The sequence below is a fragment of the Dermacentor silvarum genome, chromosome 3 (genome assembly GCF_013339745.2).
Source record: "Dermacentor silvarum isolate Dsil-2018 chromosome 3, BIME_Dsil_1.4, whole genome shotgun sequence".
NCBI lineage: Eukaryota > Metazoa > Arthropoda > Arachnida > Ixodida > Ixodidae > Dermacentor > Dermacentor silvarum.
The window spans coordinates 107,390,685-107,407,028 of NC_051156.1; the positions used below are offsets into that span (position 1 = coordinate 107,390,685).

Genomic DNA, 16,344 nt, shown 5'->3' on the forward strand with positions numbered 1-16,344 from the left:
CCGTGTTCTTTTTTTTTTTTTTAGAATTTTAAAATCTTTTTTGTGCCGTAATGACCGCCTTTAGCCCGACATGCAGCGGGCAAATAACACATACTCGTCAGTGCACATAACGTTCAGCTTTCACAAACAACGCTGCGCAAAGTGTCAAAAGATATATACAAGCCCACCACCGCGCGTGCGTGGCAGGTGCAGCACGGTGTCGTGCACAGTGCATCGCAGCAGACCTCGTGTGTGTGTGTAGCCGTCGGCGTGTCCCGGTTGCCGAGCAGCCGACTGTTGTTTGGCCCACAAGAGCAGCGCGTGGCGCGCCGGATCAATCAGCGTGGCGCCAGTCGCATTTCAGCGCCGTTTGCTGCCGGTTCTGGTCTCTCTTCGAAGCGTTGTGGGAGCATGCGGTCGCTGACTCGGCGGTGGTGTCTGTGCGTGCGTGTGTCGCGCTCAGGGAGACACTTCCGCGTTTCGAGGGAGTTTCCACCGCCCGATGGCGTGTAGGGCGTAGACGCGCACTCTCCTCTCGTCTGTGTGTGTTTGACGGGGGGACAACGCAGCGGAGAGAGAATGCACTCTTGTGTCTGGCCGGTCGTTGCGTTGGACGCGCTTTTTGCCGTATTCGCGGGCCCGCTGCACCTTTTCGATCCGCTCTTTATGTGTGCGGTCACCGTGTCCGCGAGATAGCAGAAGAACGAAAAGAAAACGAAAGAAAGAATGGGGCAGTAATAACAAAGAGCTGACTCGGTATCTTTTTGTGGCGCGTGCGTGCTTTTTTCTTTTTCCAACAGACTGTCCGTCCTGCGCACGCACCCAGATTGCACAGAGAAACACGCGTGCACGAACGCCAAAATTTTGCTTTTTGTGGAACCGGCCTGCACCGACCTGGACTGTTGAGTTCGGGTCGCTGTGTGTCAGGTCGCCTGCGCGCTGCGATAGCCCGCGAGGACCGGCTTAATTAAGCAACGTCGAGTGATCCGAAGCAAAACGCGCACCTACGGGTATCTTGACCACTTCCATGTCGTGAAACCGTCATCGTTGTTCGTAGCTTTTTTTAGGTTGTTTGCACTATTACATCTCACAATAAAGATGCTGCCTTTGTGCTTGTCCCCGAGACAGTCTTTAGCATTTATATATTCTGGCCGGCAGTGCCGATTTGGGGTCGATGCTGTGGCGAAATACCTGTCCTGTGTTCGGTGCGGCGCAGCTACTCTTGGTTCCGCCTTGAAGGTGCGGAAGAGATCGCGTCAGCTCCAGTTCCCCCTTCATTAGGGCGCGTCGCCATCACGCATGCGGCTCCGGCAGTTTGTACGCAGTAGAAGACGGCGTCGTCTTCGTCATCTTGGTTCGCCTGTTAAAGAAAAAAAAAAATATCTGTTGTCTTCCTTTTCTCCGGCGACCTTATGCTGCGAGGGCCGGTCGTGTCAGCCTTGCCGGCGCAGGGAGAAAAATACTCAGCAGGAATAAAGAGACAAAGAAAAAAAAATACGGCGAGGGCTGTAGACTATTTTACGAAAGTGCTGGAGCGCCGCCATAACTGGATGTTAGCATGGGCGTTGTGTAAGAACCAGTGGGCGGTCGATTCGTATTCGTGGCAGTTTTCGTGCAAGCGCGTGCAATGCTTCAAGACGGCGTAAACTTGACGTCACTACCAACAAAGTTTAGAAATTATTCGCGTAAGCAGTCGATAGTAATTGGTATCGCCCACTAACCGAAAGTAAAATGGCGTCATAAAATGGCGCTCGTTCCACGAAGTGGACCCCGCATTTCGCGTGAGCGTACTTTCTCTCATTTCCGCCGTCATTGAATTGTATTGAAGAAAGTCAATACACCAAGTCATTATTGTATTCAAGTCAACGAGTACATCAAGTCAAAGGTGATGAAACGAAGTCAACAACGATTAAGGACATTTACAGCGCCGCTCGCCTATTCTTATCTAGGTCATTCACCATCCGCCGTGACAGCGGCGCCGCTTACGTCATTCTTGGCGCTGTGCCAACTTTTATCGCCGAGTTTCATACATCCGCATCGCGAATCTTCAAAGTGGGGCCATATACGCTCACGCGTAGAAAGGGTTTGAGTTTGGGTATTGTTATCCTCCAAAGTCGCTGGCACGCACCTCCCCCCCCCCCCCCCCCCCCTCCCTCACACACAGTCATGCACGCTCACGCGCACACACATTCTGCAAAGTTCGTTTGCGGAACGGTAACGCTATTTCCCTTCACCCCGCTATTACACTAACGTTTTATTAAAACTGTATTTTGCGGAGCGAGGGAACTGTACGTGAATACTTGAAGCGCGCTGGACGTTCGCGACGGACACGAATATAGACGCTGTCTTTAGTTCAGATGATTTTATACGACAAAGGCAACTATTTGCTGCGCTTCGAATGGTCGGCGTGTCTCAAGCAAAAATAAAGCCTTTTGAATGTTCGTTTCTTCGCGTACGTTTTTTAGCGCTGCATTAAAGCTTCCATCCAGGACAGCATGGTCAGGCACCGTCACAGGAGACGCTTGTATGCGATGACCTGCGCAGCCACGGGCCGCGGAGTACTGTCGATGCAGAGTACTTTCAATGAAAAGGAGCACTATATGTGATCAGTCCGACGATGCCACGAAGTCCTTCGGGAAGGCTTTCCGCACGGCCGCTAAGCCTGATGGCGCGGTCTCCTCTCTTTCGTGCGCCCGTGAAGGAAAAAGCACCCGGTTTCTTTCTCGTGCGCCTATATATCTCTCGGAGTGTTTCCTGCGCGGCCTCCTTTATTTTTACCTCCGCGACATGTCTGTGAAGCGTCGCGACGCGGTCGTGTCGTCCACAGGCGACAAAGCGACCGAGGAAGCCCCTGCCGGCGGGGTTTGGGGCTTCCTCCGTCTCCATGGCTGCCGCCGCCTAGAAAGCGCGCCCGCTATCCTGCCTGGAATTCTTTCGTCTTTCTTTTATAACCAGCAGCACCAGCCTTTCGTTTTCTTCCCGCTAGACGTTTCTTCGCCTCGCGCGCGCGCCACCGCGCTTTGCGTATGCTAACGCGGAGAGAGACCCCGTTCGCAATGTGCGCCCTTGGTTTCGGAGCGCTGAGAATAAAAAGTGAGCGTTTAAAATCAGTCGCGCGACCTCGCGTCGCCCGGATAGTTGCGCGTGCCCAACCTTCCCGCGTGGTGGGCTTGGGCTGATAATCCCGCACCAGCGCGCACTGCCTGGATGTCGAGACAAGAGGCGGCGTGCAAGAATGGAAAAAAATGTGCGTGCAGCTCGACGCAAATTCAGCGTTGTTCAGTCGCAGAGATTGAGAGGTTGGTGAAGTCATGCCGGCTAGCGTTGTTTCCTTTTTTTTCCCCCCCACTTTTCTTTTTTCTTTTTCGTAAAGCGATAACTTTTTTTTTTTTTTTGTTGGCTCTCTCGCATGATTTCGTAATCGTTCCTCCTTCGCTTATTGTTGTGGTTTAAAACTTCAGGGTGGTTACTCGCATGTTGGCGACATCAGAAAGCAGCAGTAACGCACTTGGACGCGATTGTCTGGATCAGCGACGAAAGTTAAAAAAAAAAAAACGCATACTGTCGTTTTCATCAAGTGTGTGTGTGTGCGCGCTCAGTAAAGTCGTTCGCAAATCTCATCGCACCGGCTTTTTACGGCGCGCATCGTGGACGATAGTCGAGCTTCCGTTCTGTAAATAGCTCATCATTTTGGGTAGCAGCAAATTGCGCTCCCAAGAAAAGCAGCGGCCTGCGCATATCGGATCTAGGCCATCGGCATATTTTGGCGCCTCTTGTTTATCCGCCGGTTATAAAGGGGACCGCCCGCAATCTCTCACACTGTATACTAACAGGTGCGCTGGTGCATAAACGCTTGCTGTAAGATATATTTACGCACGTATATAACGCTTCTGGAGAAGCAGCAGCGACTGAGGCAGGGTAATCATGTTTCGTTTGCTTTCTTTCTTTTGTGTAGCCTATAACCAAGCATTATTTATTATCGCCGGTGTCCATCTCCAGCGCAGAATCACGAGACTTAATTAGGAACCACGTGCCGATAACACTCGTGCGCATCGAGAAGCGCAGCAAAACGCGCTCAGACTCGAAAGCGTGACGGTGCGGCTGCTCTTGCTCATTTCTGTGCTCAGCTGCAGCGGCAAACACACACACAGAGAGAGACAGAAGTACGCGTACACAAGCTTCCGCAGTTTCGCATTTCGGCATACGCGTAGAAAGTTTGAGGTCGGTGTAGTTTACCGGGGCCTTCTACCTTTCGCGTAAATACCTGGTTTATTTGCGAGGAAACCATTGAAAACCTTCGTTGGCACCAACCCTTGAAATCGAATACATTGATACCGCTTGCTTAATTCGCCTCGGCGCTGTGTACATGGATGTTTGACATTACATATTGGCTATATCGTGCGTGTGGTTTCACTGCTGCGCATTGGCTCTTATACCTCACTTTTATCTTATTTCTTGTCTTACCATCCTTACCGTTTTTTTCAAACACGTGTCTCTTGGCCGTGGCAGTGTTAATTATTTTTAAACAGCAGGCGGATGTATCCAGAGTCAGCGTCGCCATTTATGATGAACGTTTCTTCTTACTGGAACGTGCTTTGCAGCATCTATGCGGTTATCCAAAGCCTTATGATTCACTTAAGTGCCGGTTTCCCTTTCCATTGTTCTGCTTGGCGTGCCTCGTCTGTCTTTGTCTGCTACTGGATCAAAATAGTACCGGCTGAATCATACAGTCAGGTGCTTCAGTTGAGTGATTCATGCGAAGAATTTCTTACTGCGTCTACTCCCCGCCCAGTTTCTTTTTTCAAATGTTGCTCGGGAAGGCGATTGTCTGTCTTCTGTCTCCCTTATATTTCTGTGGCCATGCCTTAAAAGAAAGAGAGAGAGAGAGAGAAAGAACGAGAGAGATAATGCAAGAGAGGGGGGAAGGGGTAAGCGCAACCGAGGATGGCAAGTATCAAATGCATTTCCGGCGTCACGGTGGTGCAGAGCGTCTCCTGAGAAATCGAACTGTTGCAAAGATCGCAGACCGATTTGTTTTCGCTTCCTGACAAACATGAGTCTTCTGTCGAGAGCACTTTTTTTTTTTTTTTTTTTTTTGTCGTTGTCCTGCTTCTTCTTCAGCTCCTTACTTTCCCTCCACAGGTGCACCTTTTTTGGGGGGGATGAAACGAGTATTCAGCTTGCCGCGGGTTTCTTGCTTTGCGATCGCTCGTCGTCCTTCTGAACATCTGGGGACGTTTGTTTACATTGTACCCCAAAGGCCCAGAAAGAGTTACAGAAGACAGTGGATACTGTGCGACAATGTAATCTAACAAAGAAGCAGCAACGAAACGATAAACACAAGGCGTACTTATACGATTTAACACCATATGTTACAAGAGCGATGGACAGTGCATGGACGACCAAGAGAAGCCTCAGTCTGGAGCCAACGAAGGTTTCGACGACGGGACTTGTCTTCTCTTGTTTGCCCACTGTTGATATAACTTCCCGCCGCCATCTTCCCTCGAACCTTTGTCTTGTTTGATCGTATACTGAAGTCACCTACGTCAACAATACTGGCAGTGTTGCGAGGCTATATGCCGGGCCACCGAAGAAGTTACGGGTTCCTTGTCCGCCTTCCCCGTCTTCTGTTTTACTTGGCACAAATGGCAAGGCCAGTGGCTTTTTTTCTGTACCGGCGGCACATTGATTTCCGATGTTTCGCGTGGCCGTCGTTACATCGGAACAGAAGTTCCACGGCGGTTCGATGTAATGCGGACAGGTTCACCTTTTTTGTTTCTTTTTTTGTGTGCACACAGCGCCGATGCGCGGTTCCGGATGTACGCGTATTTTTTGCGCCGGCCTTCGTGAAGAGCGAGCAGCGTGCGCTCCTCGTCGCGTGGGGATGGAGGGGACGCTGCAGTGTGGCCGGCGGCTACAGAGCAACCCAAACGCCGTTCACGCCTGTGCATACTGTTTGCACGCGTGGCACGAGCAGTCACGATGTGCGTTGTATACGCCGGCGCCCGCGTGTTCCGCGATCGGCGCCGGAAAAACTGCGCGGTGGCCTGCGAGCGCATGGTTACATGGCGTGCGCTGCGCATTCCGCTGGCTCCTCGTGCTCAAGCGACCCAAGTTGAACCCTCCGGGACTGCATGCACGGTACCGAGTCTTCTTCAAGTAAAGCCAGGGAGTTACCCCAACCCTGGGGAACGGTTCAGGTTTCTTACTTTGAAGCAACCTGCCCAATAATGTTTCTATTAAGAAACGAACGTTACGTGTCTGAAATACGCACCCATCTGAATATGTATATTAGAAGAGCTGGCGCTTGGCCCTGTATGGCAACGGGTAGCAGAAACGAAGGTACTCCGCTGGATGCGTGTTTCTAGGGCGAAGGACCGCAGCGAGCCGAGTGTGACCCGAACCGTCGCAGCTCGCGGGGCCATCCAGTCTTCCAAATAGCGTACATGGCACCGGGGTCTCTTTAGAATGGATCTTCCATCCCGGGGCAGGTCCAGAGCAGGTATCGAACGTCGGGTGCAGTTTCCATATAGCACTTGACGGCTGAAAAAGGCTTTTCGTTAAGTTTGTCGCTTGTTCCACTCATGTTGTTGCCATTAGTTCTTTCGGTTTCCTTATTATAATTTTTTTAGAACATTGTGGACCTTTAGAACATTTTAGAAGGTTGTGGGAGCTCTGTTCGTCGCAGTATGGCTTTGATGCAACTGCCTCTTCCGTTTAATTAAATCTCTTCATCCATGTACTGGACGATAGACAATGGTAGTGCTGCTTCGGAGTATGGACTGTGCGTGTATACGCAATGCTGGCGGCATGTACGTAAAGTCCAACGGTTTGCTCGGGAATTGGCTCACATTCGTGCACTGCCGTGTTTGGCTGTATGCTTGGCCAGATCAGTCAAGGTTAAAAAAGAAATAGGCAGCTAGCTCTACGTAAAGCGCCAATAAATATTTGAAAGGTAATAAAATTTTGCGACCAAGCATTCGGCGCACACAATTGCATAATAAAATGGAGGGGGGTGGTTCTCTAACGAGTCGTTCATCGCAGGAATCGCCGACGAACATTATCGAGCCGAGCCGGAGCTTCCAGTCGATACTCGCGTTCGTGAATGCGGCCTCCACTCTCGCTTGCTGCATCTTCTGGCCCGCTTCGAGGCGGCCGCAATTTCACCAGCCGCCGCCGGCGCACCACCTGCAGCCTCCAGGGTCAACGACGTATCATCGCCGGATATCTCGGCTCGCATCGCCACTTGACCAATGCAGTCTCTCTCTCTTTCCGCAGCGTCCGCTCCATCCCTCGTTTTCTCTCTTTCTCATATATATCAGTAAAAGAGAAAGACGAATGGTGCAGAGAAGGGCGGCGAACGAGGTGAGGGGTAGGCTCGTGTTTCGGCGGGGACAGGTATTACGCGCGACGCGTCCCGTCCAGCCGGTCTCGCCGTCGTTCGTCCCTGGTGGTTGAGCCGGCGTCCTTGACCGGTGCGGGCTCCGAGGCGCTTTGCACTGCTCTGTCTCTCTCGTGCTTGCTTCTGCTGCTGCACTGCAGCCTGGCCGGGGGGACGCGATGTTGGAGGGGCGTGTTGCGTGGCGTGCCTCATCTCTCCGAGCTCGGTCCCTTCCCTCCGTCTTCTGTCGGTCAGCGCGAACGCCGGGTTCCTCCCTCCGGCTGCGCCGAGCTGCTTCTTTTCAGCGCCGTTGTGCGCGCTCGATCTGTGGTCGTCGCGTGATATTTCAAATGCCACTGGCCGCTCGCTCACTGTGCAGCCGCGCGCGGCCACTTGCGCGTCGCATTTGTGAGCGCTGCCTTGTCTTCGCTTTGCCGCATTCTATATATATATTTTCTCTTTCGCTTAAAGGTCGAAAGTATGTGTGCACTGAAGTCGCGGCCACTTCAATCCTCCTCGCGGCCACTGCAGGGGCCGTTTCTATCGCGAATGCGGCGGTGTCTCGCGGATGAGGGCTCGCGCAAGCTGCTCGTGCGTCGTTGCCGACGACGGGTTCGCTGCGATCGCTCGAGCCGCGGCCTGTCGCCCACCGCGGCTTCCTTCACTCCGTCAACCGCGGACGTTTCGAGCGGCCGCTTGTGTATACGCGAATGTCACGGAGAGATCTATCTGCTTCTTCCTTGTCTGCCGCGTCGGCGTGACGAATGTACTGCGATTCTTTCTCAAGACTCCGATCAGCTGTCGACGTTCGGACTGCGTTGACTCTGGGAGACGCCGTCGAGGAATGGTGAGAGAACTAGGCGCCGGGGACGCACGATGTCTATACATACTTTTCATGTCGCCGTTTGTCGCACACAGCACGTCGCCCGTGGATCGACGACGTCGGCGGGAATGGCGCTCTGTTCTTGCAACGCTTGCTCATGCTGGTGGCCACATCGTTGGCGTGTTTTACGCGAACGTCGCAGACGAGTAATTTGAAGTCAACCTTTGGCTGATTGGTTCCCTAATTGGCGACGTGTCCTTTGCTCCCCACTTGGTGCGGCACTATTTAGGTGCGGCCACGTTTGCGTGCGTGGCCGACTACATTGTTGATTCGGCGCATTTATTTACATCCACCAGCTTCCGGCCAGAATTCGCTTAGGCCGGCGTATAAGGTGTTCTCATCCCGTACCAGTGTGCTTGCGTAAACACCCCGTACCGACCCAACACATGAGCCGCGTGTGGTCCGAACGCATCGCTCACAACGGTTCGCATAGCACGGTATATATCATGATCTTTGGAACCTTCGGTGTTTCGGCCTTACGCGTGCTTTGGTGCGGGTATTATAAGGTGTTTAGACATACACTGTGTGAAATGATGCGCGGATGGTATTCTTGGAGCTACATCAGTGTTACGCGAATTCTATTTTCTTCTCATTCTTTTTCATATGCTGTTTCTAACTTTTTCAGTTACCTTTATTTTTCCGTTCTCCGCCACGGGTACTGCGATACAGTGGGCTCGCGAATGACACCAGGCACACGCAACGTACGCATGTGCACGAAAGGCTTCGTGGTACAGATTGCCCCCCCCCCCCAAATATATATATATATATATATATATATATATATATATATATATATATATATATATATATTATTTATTAGTCTAAGCTTCCGCACCAGAATGAGAAGGTCGAGTGTCATACCTGCCAACTCTCGAGTTTTTCGTTACTTTATGAATTCAGGCTCGTTTCGATTCTACGAATATCGCGTCAATATGTACGAAAAATAAAACTATAGCTTGCTTGTCTCCGAACCTTCCATTGGAAAACTGATCATGAAAGGGTGCAAGAGGGGTCCATTGCTTCGGGCGAGTTTCTACTGACAAGCTACTGATGCAGGCGAAATTAGTAAGAGCAACGTCGCGGAAAAAGTTACTGTGATCTAAAAGCAACGTGTTGCCTTTTCAGTATTTGCTATTCGAAGCTTTCTGCTGGTGGGGTAAGCCTAAGGTTATATCATCGTTCATAAAGTGCCCATGTATCCTTAAAGAGACGTGTGCTCAGCGCAAGCTTTATATATATATATATATATATATATATATATATATATATATATATATATATATATAAAACTTGCGGTTCCCTCTCGCCTCGGTATCATCGTGTTTGAGAAATATTTTGCGAATGTTAAATTTCACAGGTTGGTAGGTATACACGCTGTATACACCCGTGAAATCCAGGGTTGAGAGCTGAATCCATGAGTATATATACAGTATATATATGCCATTTTCTCCCCACTTCCGTGCTCCGAAGGCTTTTGTGCGCGGTGTATGGTAGTTCCGGTTATGCTCCACGTTTGAGCTGACGGGGTGATCTGCCCTACTTATGCTTACCTCTGTGACTAATTGTTGTCCTCGCCTTTAGCGCAAATTTCCCGTCCTTAGGGCAAGTTTTTTGGAATCCATCCGCAGGCCTTGCGGGGCTGCAGAGCATATGCGACACCGGCGAGCGGTTCTTCTTCGATTTGCGAATGTCAGAACTCGTAACAATCTGGTGTTACTTGCAGCGGCTTGCTCGCGTGGCACACTTCTATATGTCTTTCTTTTTAATACATGTGCTCGTTAGCTATTCGAGGACTATCCAAACGCGGCAGGCCGAAGATACCACTTGGGCGCAATACAAGACGGCGACGTCTCCAGCCGGCACGTCACCCACACTTAGGCGTCGTTCGTCCGAGGTTCGATTCTGCACAGCGGCACTGTCGGGGGCCATCGACCTCCGCCATGGCTGAGCTTTCCTAAAGCGCGCACACAATCGCTCGGAGCCGGCTGTGCTTGGCAGATATGGGCACGCCGCTTCTTCGAGTGTCCATCACGCAGACAGGGGGCCGAGCGCCGCTTCCTCCTAGACCTGCTTTGCGGAGGAGAAAATTTCGCAACCGGCGTTTGAAGATCAAAGGGGGGAAGCCCTCCCCTCTCTCGGTCATCGTGGACACGGCGTGATTCGCGTCCACCTGAGGCCGCCTTGCGCAAGCTGTTGTCAGGTCTCGCAGAGGCTATACATAGTCCCGGGAGGGAGGGGGGGGGGGGGGGGGACACGCGCGGTAACATAATAACACGGCTGCCGCGCTGCGAACTTCGAGCGGTCCCCGTGCGCGTAAACAACGGAGTGGGGTCGCCGCCGAATCGGCCGGAACCAAAGAGGTCGCGTCGTGCCTGGCCCCACCTTTCGCCTCGGCTTGGTGCCTATGTGCCGGGACGAGCGGGTTGCGTGACACCCCATCGTGGCCACGCGCGCCTGCAGCCCTCGGGCGGATGTTTCCCGCGCTGCACGGGCGCCTCTGTTTTATGTGGAATCGAGTTATGCATTCCCGAGTGCGCCGGATACGCGCGAGTCGTTTGATGGGAGTGCATTCTGGTTTCCGACGGCCGATCTCCTAGTTGACATCAAGATGAAGTTAGGCTGACCGTGTAATAATGCGTAGGGCAGATTACCGGGGCTTTATTATAGTTACAGAATTCGTGCCGAGAGAAGGGAAGTGCAGTCTGGGACGGCTGAGAACTCGGTTATGGGATGAAATGGTGCAGGAATAAGACGGGATCAGGTGGCGCAATTGAGACAGGGGTAATTAGAGATTGCTGGGAGGATCCGTCGTACTGCAGTTGAGATAAACCGCATTTTCTGCTTTCACAACGTACTTTCACGCACTAATATAAAGTTTATGCAGGCGTAAGCTAAGAGCGCGTCCTTTGCGAGTTCACTCTTGGAATGTGCGAGTGTCGCTCGCTGACCTTAACCCTCCACTCTGCACGAAGTAAACAGCGGTCGTGTGGACTGCTGCAGTCGAGGTCTGGGCCAAGGGCCTCCGTTTCTCGGCGGTTTCGTGCACTTTAGAAGACGGAACAATAGGAAGGAAGCGCAGCTGGACGTCTCAATCCGCCTTCTCTAACGCACTGTCGAGTTTATCCACACGCTGTTTACATTCTCCTTTCCCTCGTCTGACGAAACGCGTTGCGAAAGGCCATTGTGTGTCGCGAGTCTGGCTTGCGGGCTGGCTGGCAGCGCGCTGAGTCATCGAGTGTGGCCAAGTTTCGTCGCGTCTTTCGGTGGCGAAAACAAGCTTTCGAGAAACGCTGCCGGTCTGGATTTATGACGTGGAAGTTTGCATATGGCTAACGGCGCACTGTCGTAGAAGAGAACTGGCGCCAGATGGGACAAAGGAGAATGACAGGGCGAGACACTGTTCTCCTGGTTAGCTTCGAAACGCGGTTTTCATTCTCGGTATGCATTCAGATCGTGAGGAGAGCAACAGTTGTCGTGCGAATTGACTGCTTCTCGTCCCTAACATCTCAAGTCTAATATGAGGGCTCTACCATAAGAGCTTCTTCGCTCTTATTGAGGAACAAAGTGTCCGCTTACCCAAGTCGCACTACCCCTATTAGAGTGTAAAAGCATACTGCCCGTGTCGTGTTTCTCATAACCCGTGTATTGCTTTGGATTGTTAAACCTCAACAGTCAGTCGGAACGAATTACTACAGCGATCTGTCGTTACTTAATAACTTGTTTTCATAATTTTTTATTCTTTATGCGTTGCAGAAAATTATCCCGACTAAGAAGAGAAACCCGGCCATTACGAAATTGTGCATTCGTTGCCGCGAAGGCCTGCGGTCTCGTGATATACAGCATAGTGTGCAGAGAAGACACGGTTGCAGGAAGTTTAAGGAAACTCTATGCGCAGCATTTACACATCTCCACAGGCCCTTCGTAAAACGTGCGCCCTTCCACCCGTGAAGCATGATATAATAGGAGGACTGCCGTATGGATTCTTGGCTTCCTATAGCTTCTTTCCCACGTTTAATATTTCCTGATAAAGTTTCTCTTTTTTCTTCTTTCTTTTTTACCCCCGTTCTGTGTCAGTTCATGCATCCTTGTTATTGAAGACCTTTACAACTTGTCTTGTCCCTCTGATACAGTTATTTGCGCGTGCCTTACTTCGTTTTTATTCCGCCACTTAATTGCCTGACTTCCATTTCTTTTTCTCTCTCTCACCTACACGAGAGAATCGGTCGTCCTTTGCTACCAACGCGCAGCTTCGCAGCCTGACCGTGCTCCAGATCGGAAATCTCGCTCGCTTTTCGCCGTTCGTTTTTCGAGCGTATCATTGGACTTTTATTTTTTTCTTCTGTTCTTTTAAATCTTTCGCACCAGCATCTCGGACTCGCTCGTTCGGGTCCGTCGTTTGTTTCGGCGCAGCATCGCCGAGAGGAACGCCGCGGCCTCCTCCCCTGCGCCTCGCGGGCCGCTGGAGATGGACGCGATATCCTATACGTGTACATCCGCGTCGGGCACTCGGACACGGAATCCTGCGCGCCGTGCTGCCTATGTATTTTTCATTTCCCTCGACCGGCCGCATCATGGCTTGCGTGAACTTGATATTGGGCCGCAGCTGGCCGCACGCGCACCTGGTAAATGGCCGCTGTTCACGAGACGGAGACTGCCCTTGTTTCCTCCTTCGTGCTCTGCGTGCGGTATACAAGGCCTCCTGTTTGTGCGTTTGTGCTGGTGGTGCTGCTGTTCTATAGTCTTACGAACCCCCCCCCCCCCCCCCTCCCCCCCAAACCCACCACACACTTCCAATATGTGTTGGTCAGCGTGCTAAGTGCGCCGAGGCTGTTCGATCGATTCTTTCCCAGCAGCTGCCGGATCTCTGCGCTGGGTGACGGGCAGCACGGCGACCGGGCGTTGGCGGGCGGTGCTCTTCTCTCGGCCGTACACGCCCGCGTTCTCGGGAAACAGTGACGCCAAGTGCGAGGTGGACGGTTTACCGGCTTCAGGTTATACAGTAGGCATCGCTGCCGCTGCTTACTGGTGCGCCAGCCTTTCGCGTCCACAACGAACTGCATGCGGCCGTCGACGAGCTGCCACGATCGCCTGACGAGTTCCGAAGGAGGTGATGACATTTGACGGTCGGGGTCAGGATGGTGTCCATGTCGAGCGCCCTGCACAACGCATTCTGCTTCCGCGGTTGGACTCGCACTCCGGATAGAGCATTGAAACGTGTCGACAGCAAGCATCTGCGAAGAACCTTGTGCGCCGCGCGCGTGGCGCGAGCAGATGGCTTCGTTTTACATGTTTCAGCTGACTGGCTTTTAGCATGGTCTGCTTCTTTGCGCTTTGTTTCGTAAAGGAGCATTCTTCGCTGCCCGTCCTGGCAATGGTTTCGTTGACGTGCATGCGACTAGTGCTAAAAAAAGCTGCTGAAATACAAGAGGCAGGACGAGCGCTTGTCTTATTTCGTATCTGAGTGGTCGCCTTTTGTAGGGCGAAAAGAAATGAAAAACAAAACGGGAACGTCAATGTAATACGACAGCTCTGCTATGGTTTCGTTTTTGTGTGTTCGCTTTTCACATATACCTCGACGATGTGACTATCGGCTTCCGCGCACAGCCAAGAAACACTGCGACCGCAGAACTCGTCTATCTTGCCCGACTTCCGGAGCCCCCTCCCCCGTCCGGCGTTCCCGCCCCGTCTGTCGCGGAGCTGTGATTTCCTGCGATTACCACGTCTCTCCAGCTGGTCAGGGACACCTGCTGCGTACCTCTTATACAGCGTGTCCTCCTTCCTCACTCGCTCGTTCTGTCTCTCCTTTCGAGCTCTGCGTCCTTTGTGTCTGAGAGCTGCAGTCAAGTCGCCGTTCCTGGGCCTCTTGAAGAGGGTGTGTGTGTGTATACGCAGCCCGCGGTCGGTTTCTGGACCGGCGGAATGTGGGGCACCGTTTCGCTCTATACTTGTGCGGACTCGCGCTGTTCACCGCGCGTTCGTCCAATGCCCACCTGTTCACGCCTATACACGCGGGTCTGCCTTTGTGCTCCGTTATTGCGCGCACAAAGCGGCCAGCGGCGTCTCCGTCCAGCGGACAAGGGTTGTAAAAGAGGCGAAGAATGGAAGGGGCGAGGCGCACGCCGGCATGTTCGTGTCCGTTCCTCTGGGTGCTGCGTGACAACATGCCAAGGGACCTTCGGCGAGGGACGCACCGTCGCCGGAACGGGAACAACGCCGTTTTTGACGCGTGTCACACTGCTCCGTTATTATTTTATTTTTCGTTTTATGATATTGTTGAATCCGTTTTTTGAGTTTCTCGAACGTGACGTGCACGCATCTTTTCTTTGTGTGGCTTGTGTGTCTAGCCTCTTGTGTGAGCGGGCGTCCTCGATTCCTTGAGGCTTTTCTCGACTCTTCTCGTGGGGTGGAGGGTGAGCCTTTCTTTTTTATTTTTAATAATCCTGTTATCGTCGTACATCATCAATGACTGTGGCTTTGCAGTGTGACTCCACTGCCACATTATTGTTGACTCATTCGCTCTCACTGCAATGGCAATGTCACAACTGCTTAGGGGCAGTCCTGCCGCAACTTGTCGTCCGGTTTCGTCAGTATAGCGCCCCTCATCGACTGCGAATGCAGCGATAAATTGGGGTACATACGCGGCGTACGTGCTTCAATTGCGTACGTGAGTCGGTATAATTCGCCACGAAGAATTCGGCAGTGGCTGAGTGTAATACTGTGGCCATGCAGCGCATACAACGTGCAGTTTTGCATGTTCGGGGTACAAAATATTTATGGACTGCAGGGGTCAAAATTAACTAAATGTCTACAAAGTGTCTGGGAACAACATGGAGTTCGATACATCCGCGGCGTACATCTAAGCATGGGGTCGCCGCGTCCACGGCATTCATACGCTATGAAGGAGCCTGATGAGTTCTGTAATATGAGGTTGTCGCATAAACCGTGATTATCACGGCCGGAATCGACTGTCTTACATACGGTGGAGAGCGAGGATCGAGTGCTGCCATGCAACTGTGTACATGGAGTAGACTGGGCCCGTGACTGCAATGCATTGTTACAGCCTCGCGTTACGTGTGGTGGTTGCGTCTTAATCGAGCGTGAACACACTTGCAAACTAGCCGATCCGTGCTGTATTATACAATTCGTGTAACGTATCCAGCAGGTTTTCGGCAAGTTTCTTTGATCATTCAGACGGATTGATGATGATGGTGAATTGGTGACTTTCAATTTGAAGCGGCTGGCCGTTACTATGGCGGCCGAGTAATAAAAAGCACCGAAAAAGAAATGAAAAAAAAAATACAAGAAAACGAGAAATAAATTACAGTAAATAAAACAAGCGTGGGAGCAGCGCCATCTTTAGGTACGGAGTCAGATTGGGCCACTACGCGGCATCCGATACGTGTGATATGTCTGAAAGATTGGTTCAGTTGTTGGAATCTGATGGAATCTATAGAATTGAATCTGTTGGACAGCTGTTGTATGGAGTTTGTTGGCAAGTCCGGGCCGAACGTTCGTCTCACGCGGAATGCTATGCTGTGTCTTCTGCTTCTCGGACGCATTGTCCAACGAATAAGGCGGTTTTAACGCTTACGTGTTTATCATCTTCAATCGAGAGAGAGAGAGACATTTATTTCATTCCGGCCCCCTGTCCGGGGCTACATGTGCGTAAGGGTGGTGCATGCTTGCGCCGCCGTGGGCACGCACTGAAGCACGCGCTGCGCGCTTTGCACCTCCAAGCTTCATTCTCAGTTTGCTAGAACGCTTATACGTTTTTTTTTTTTTTTCTGCGACCCTCGCGGTCTCTGAACTTTTGTCCCCAAAAAGTTCGCCGTATGCTCGACCGTGTCATCCGTGGCACTCGCAAGCCTGTCGTTTCTCGGAACATATTGACGCCCATGGGCGGGGCCGTCCATCGGATTCCCGCTAAGGTTCGCCGCGCGTAGCGCCCGCGCGCTCCTGCCGCAGCGGGGCTTACCTGTCGCTCGTACACCCACTCTTCTGCGTAACCTGCATACCTCGAGAAAAAAAAAATGGAGAGAGAGAGAGAGGGAGATGCAAGGCAGCGTTATCGAGAGGTGCTGAGCCGTGCTCCCTCAAGGGC

At 52.0% G+C, this 16,344-nt stretch overlaps 1 protein-coding gene across 4 annotated transcripts in view; it reads left to right on the forward strand.

Annotated features, from left to right (window-relative positions):
* Positions 1–16,344, forward strand: part of LOC119445669 (uncharacterized) — a 286,202-nt gene that overhangs the window by 56,398 nt on the left and 213,460 nt on the right. For 2 of the 4 annotated variants that reach the window (XM_049663497.1, XM_049663498.1), the window contains exon 1: positions 7,914–8,207. The exons of the other annotated variants lie outside the window; for them this stretch is intronic. In XM_049663497.1, coding sequence (XP_049519454.1) covers positions 7,929–8,207 — 279 coding nt within the window. In that variant the 5' untranslated portion in view covers positions 7,914–7,928. Of the gene's footprint in view, positions 1–7,913; positions 8,208–16,344 lie in introns of those variants that run through there. 4 annotated transcript variants of the gene reach the window in all.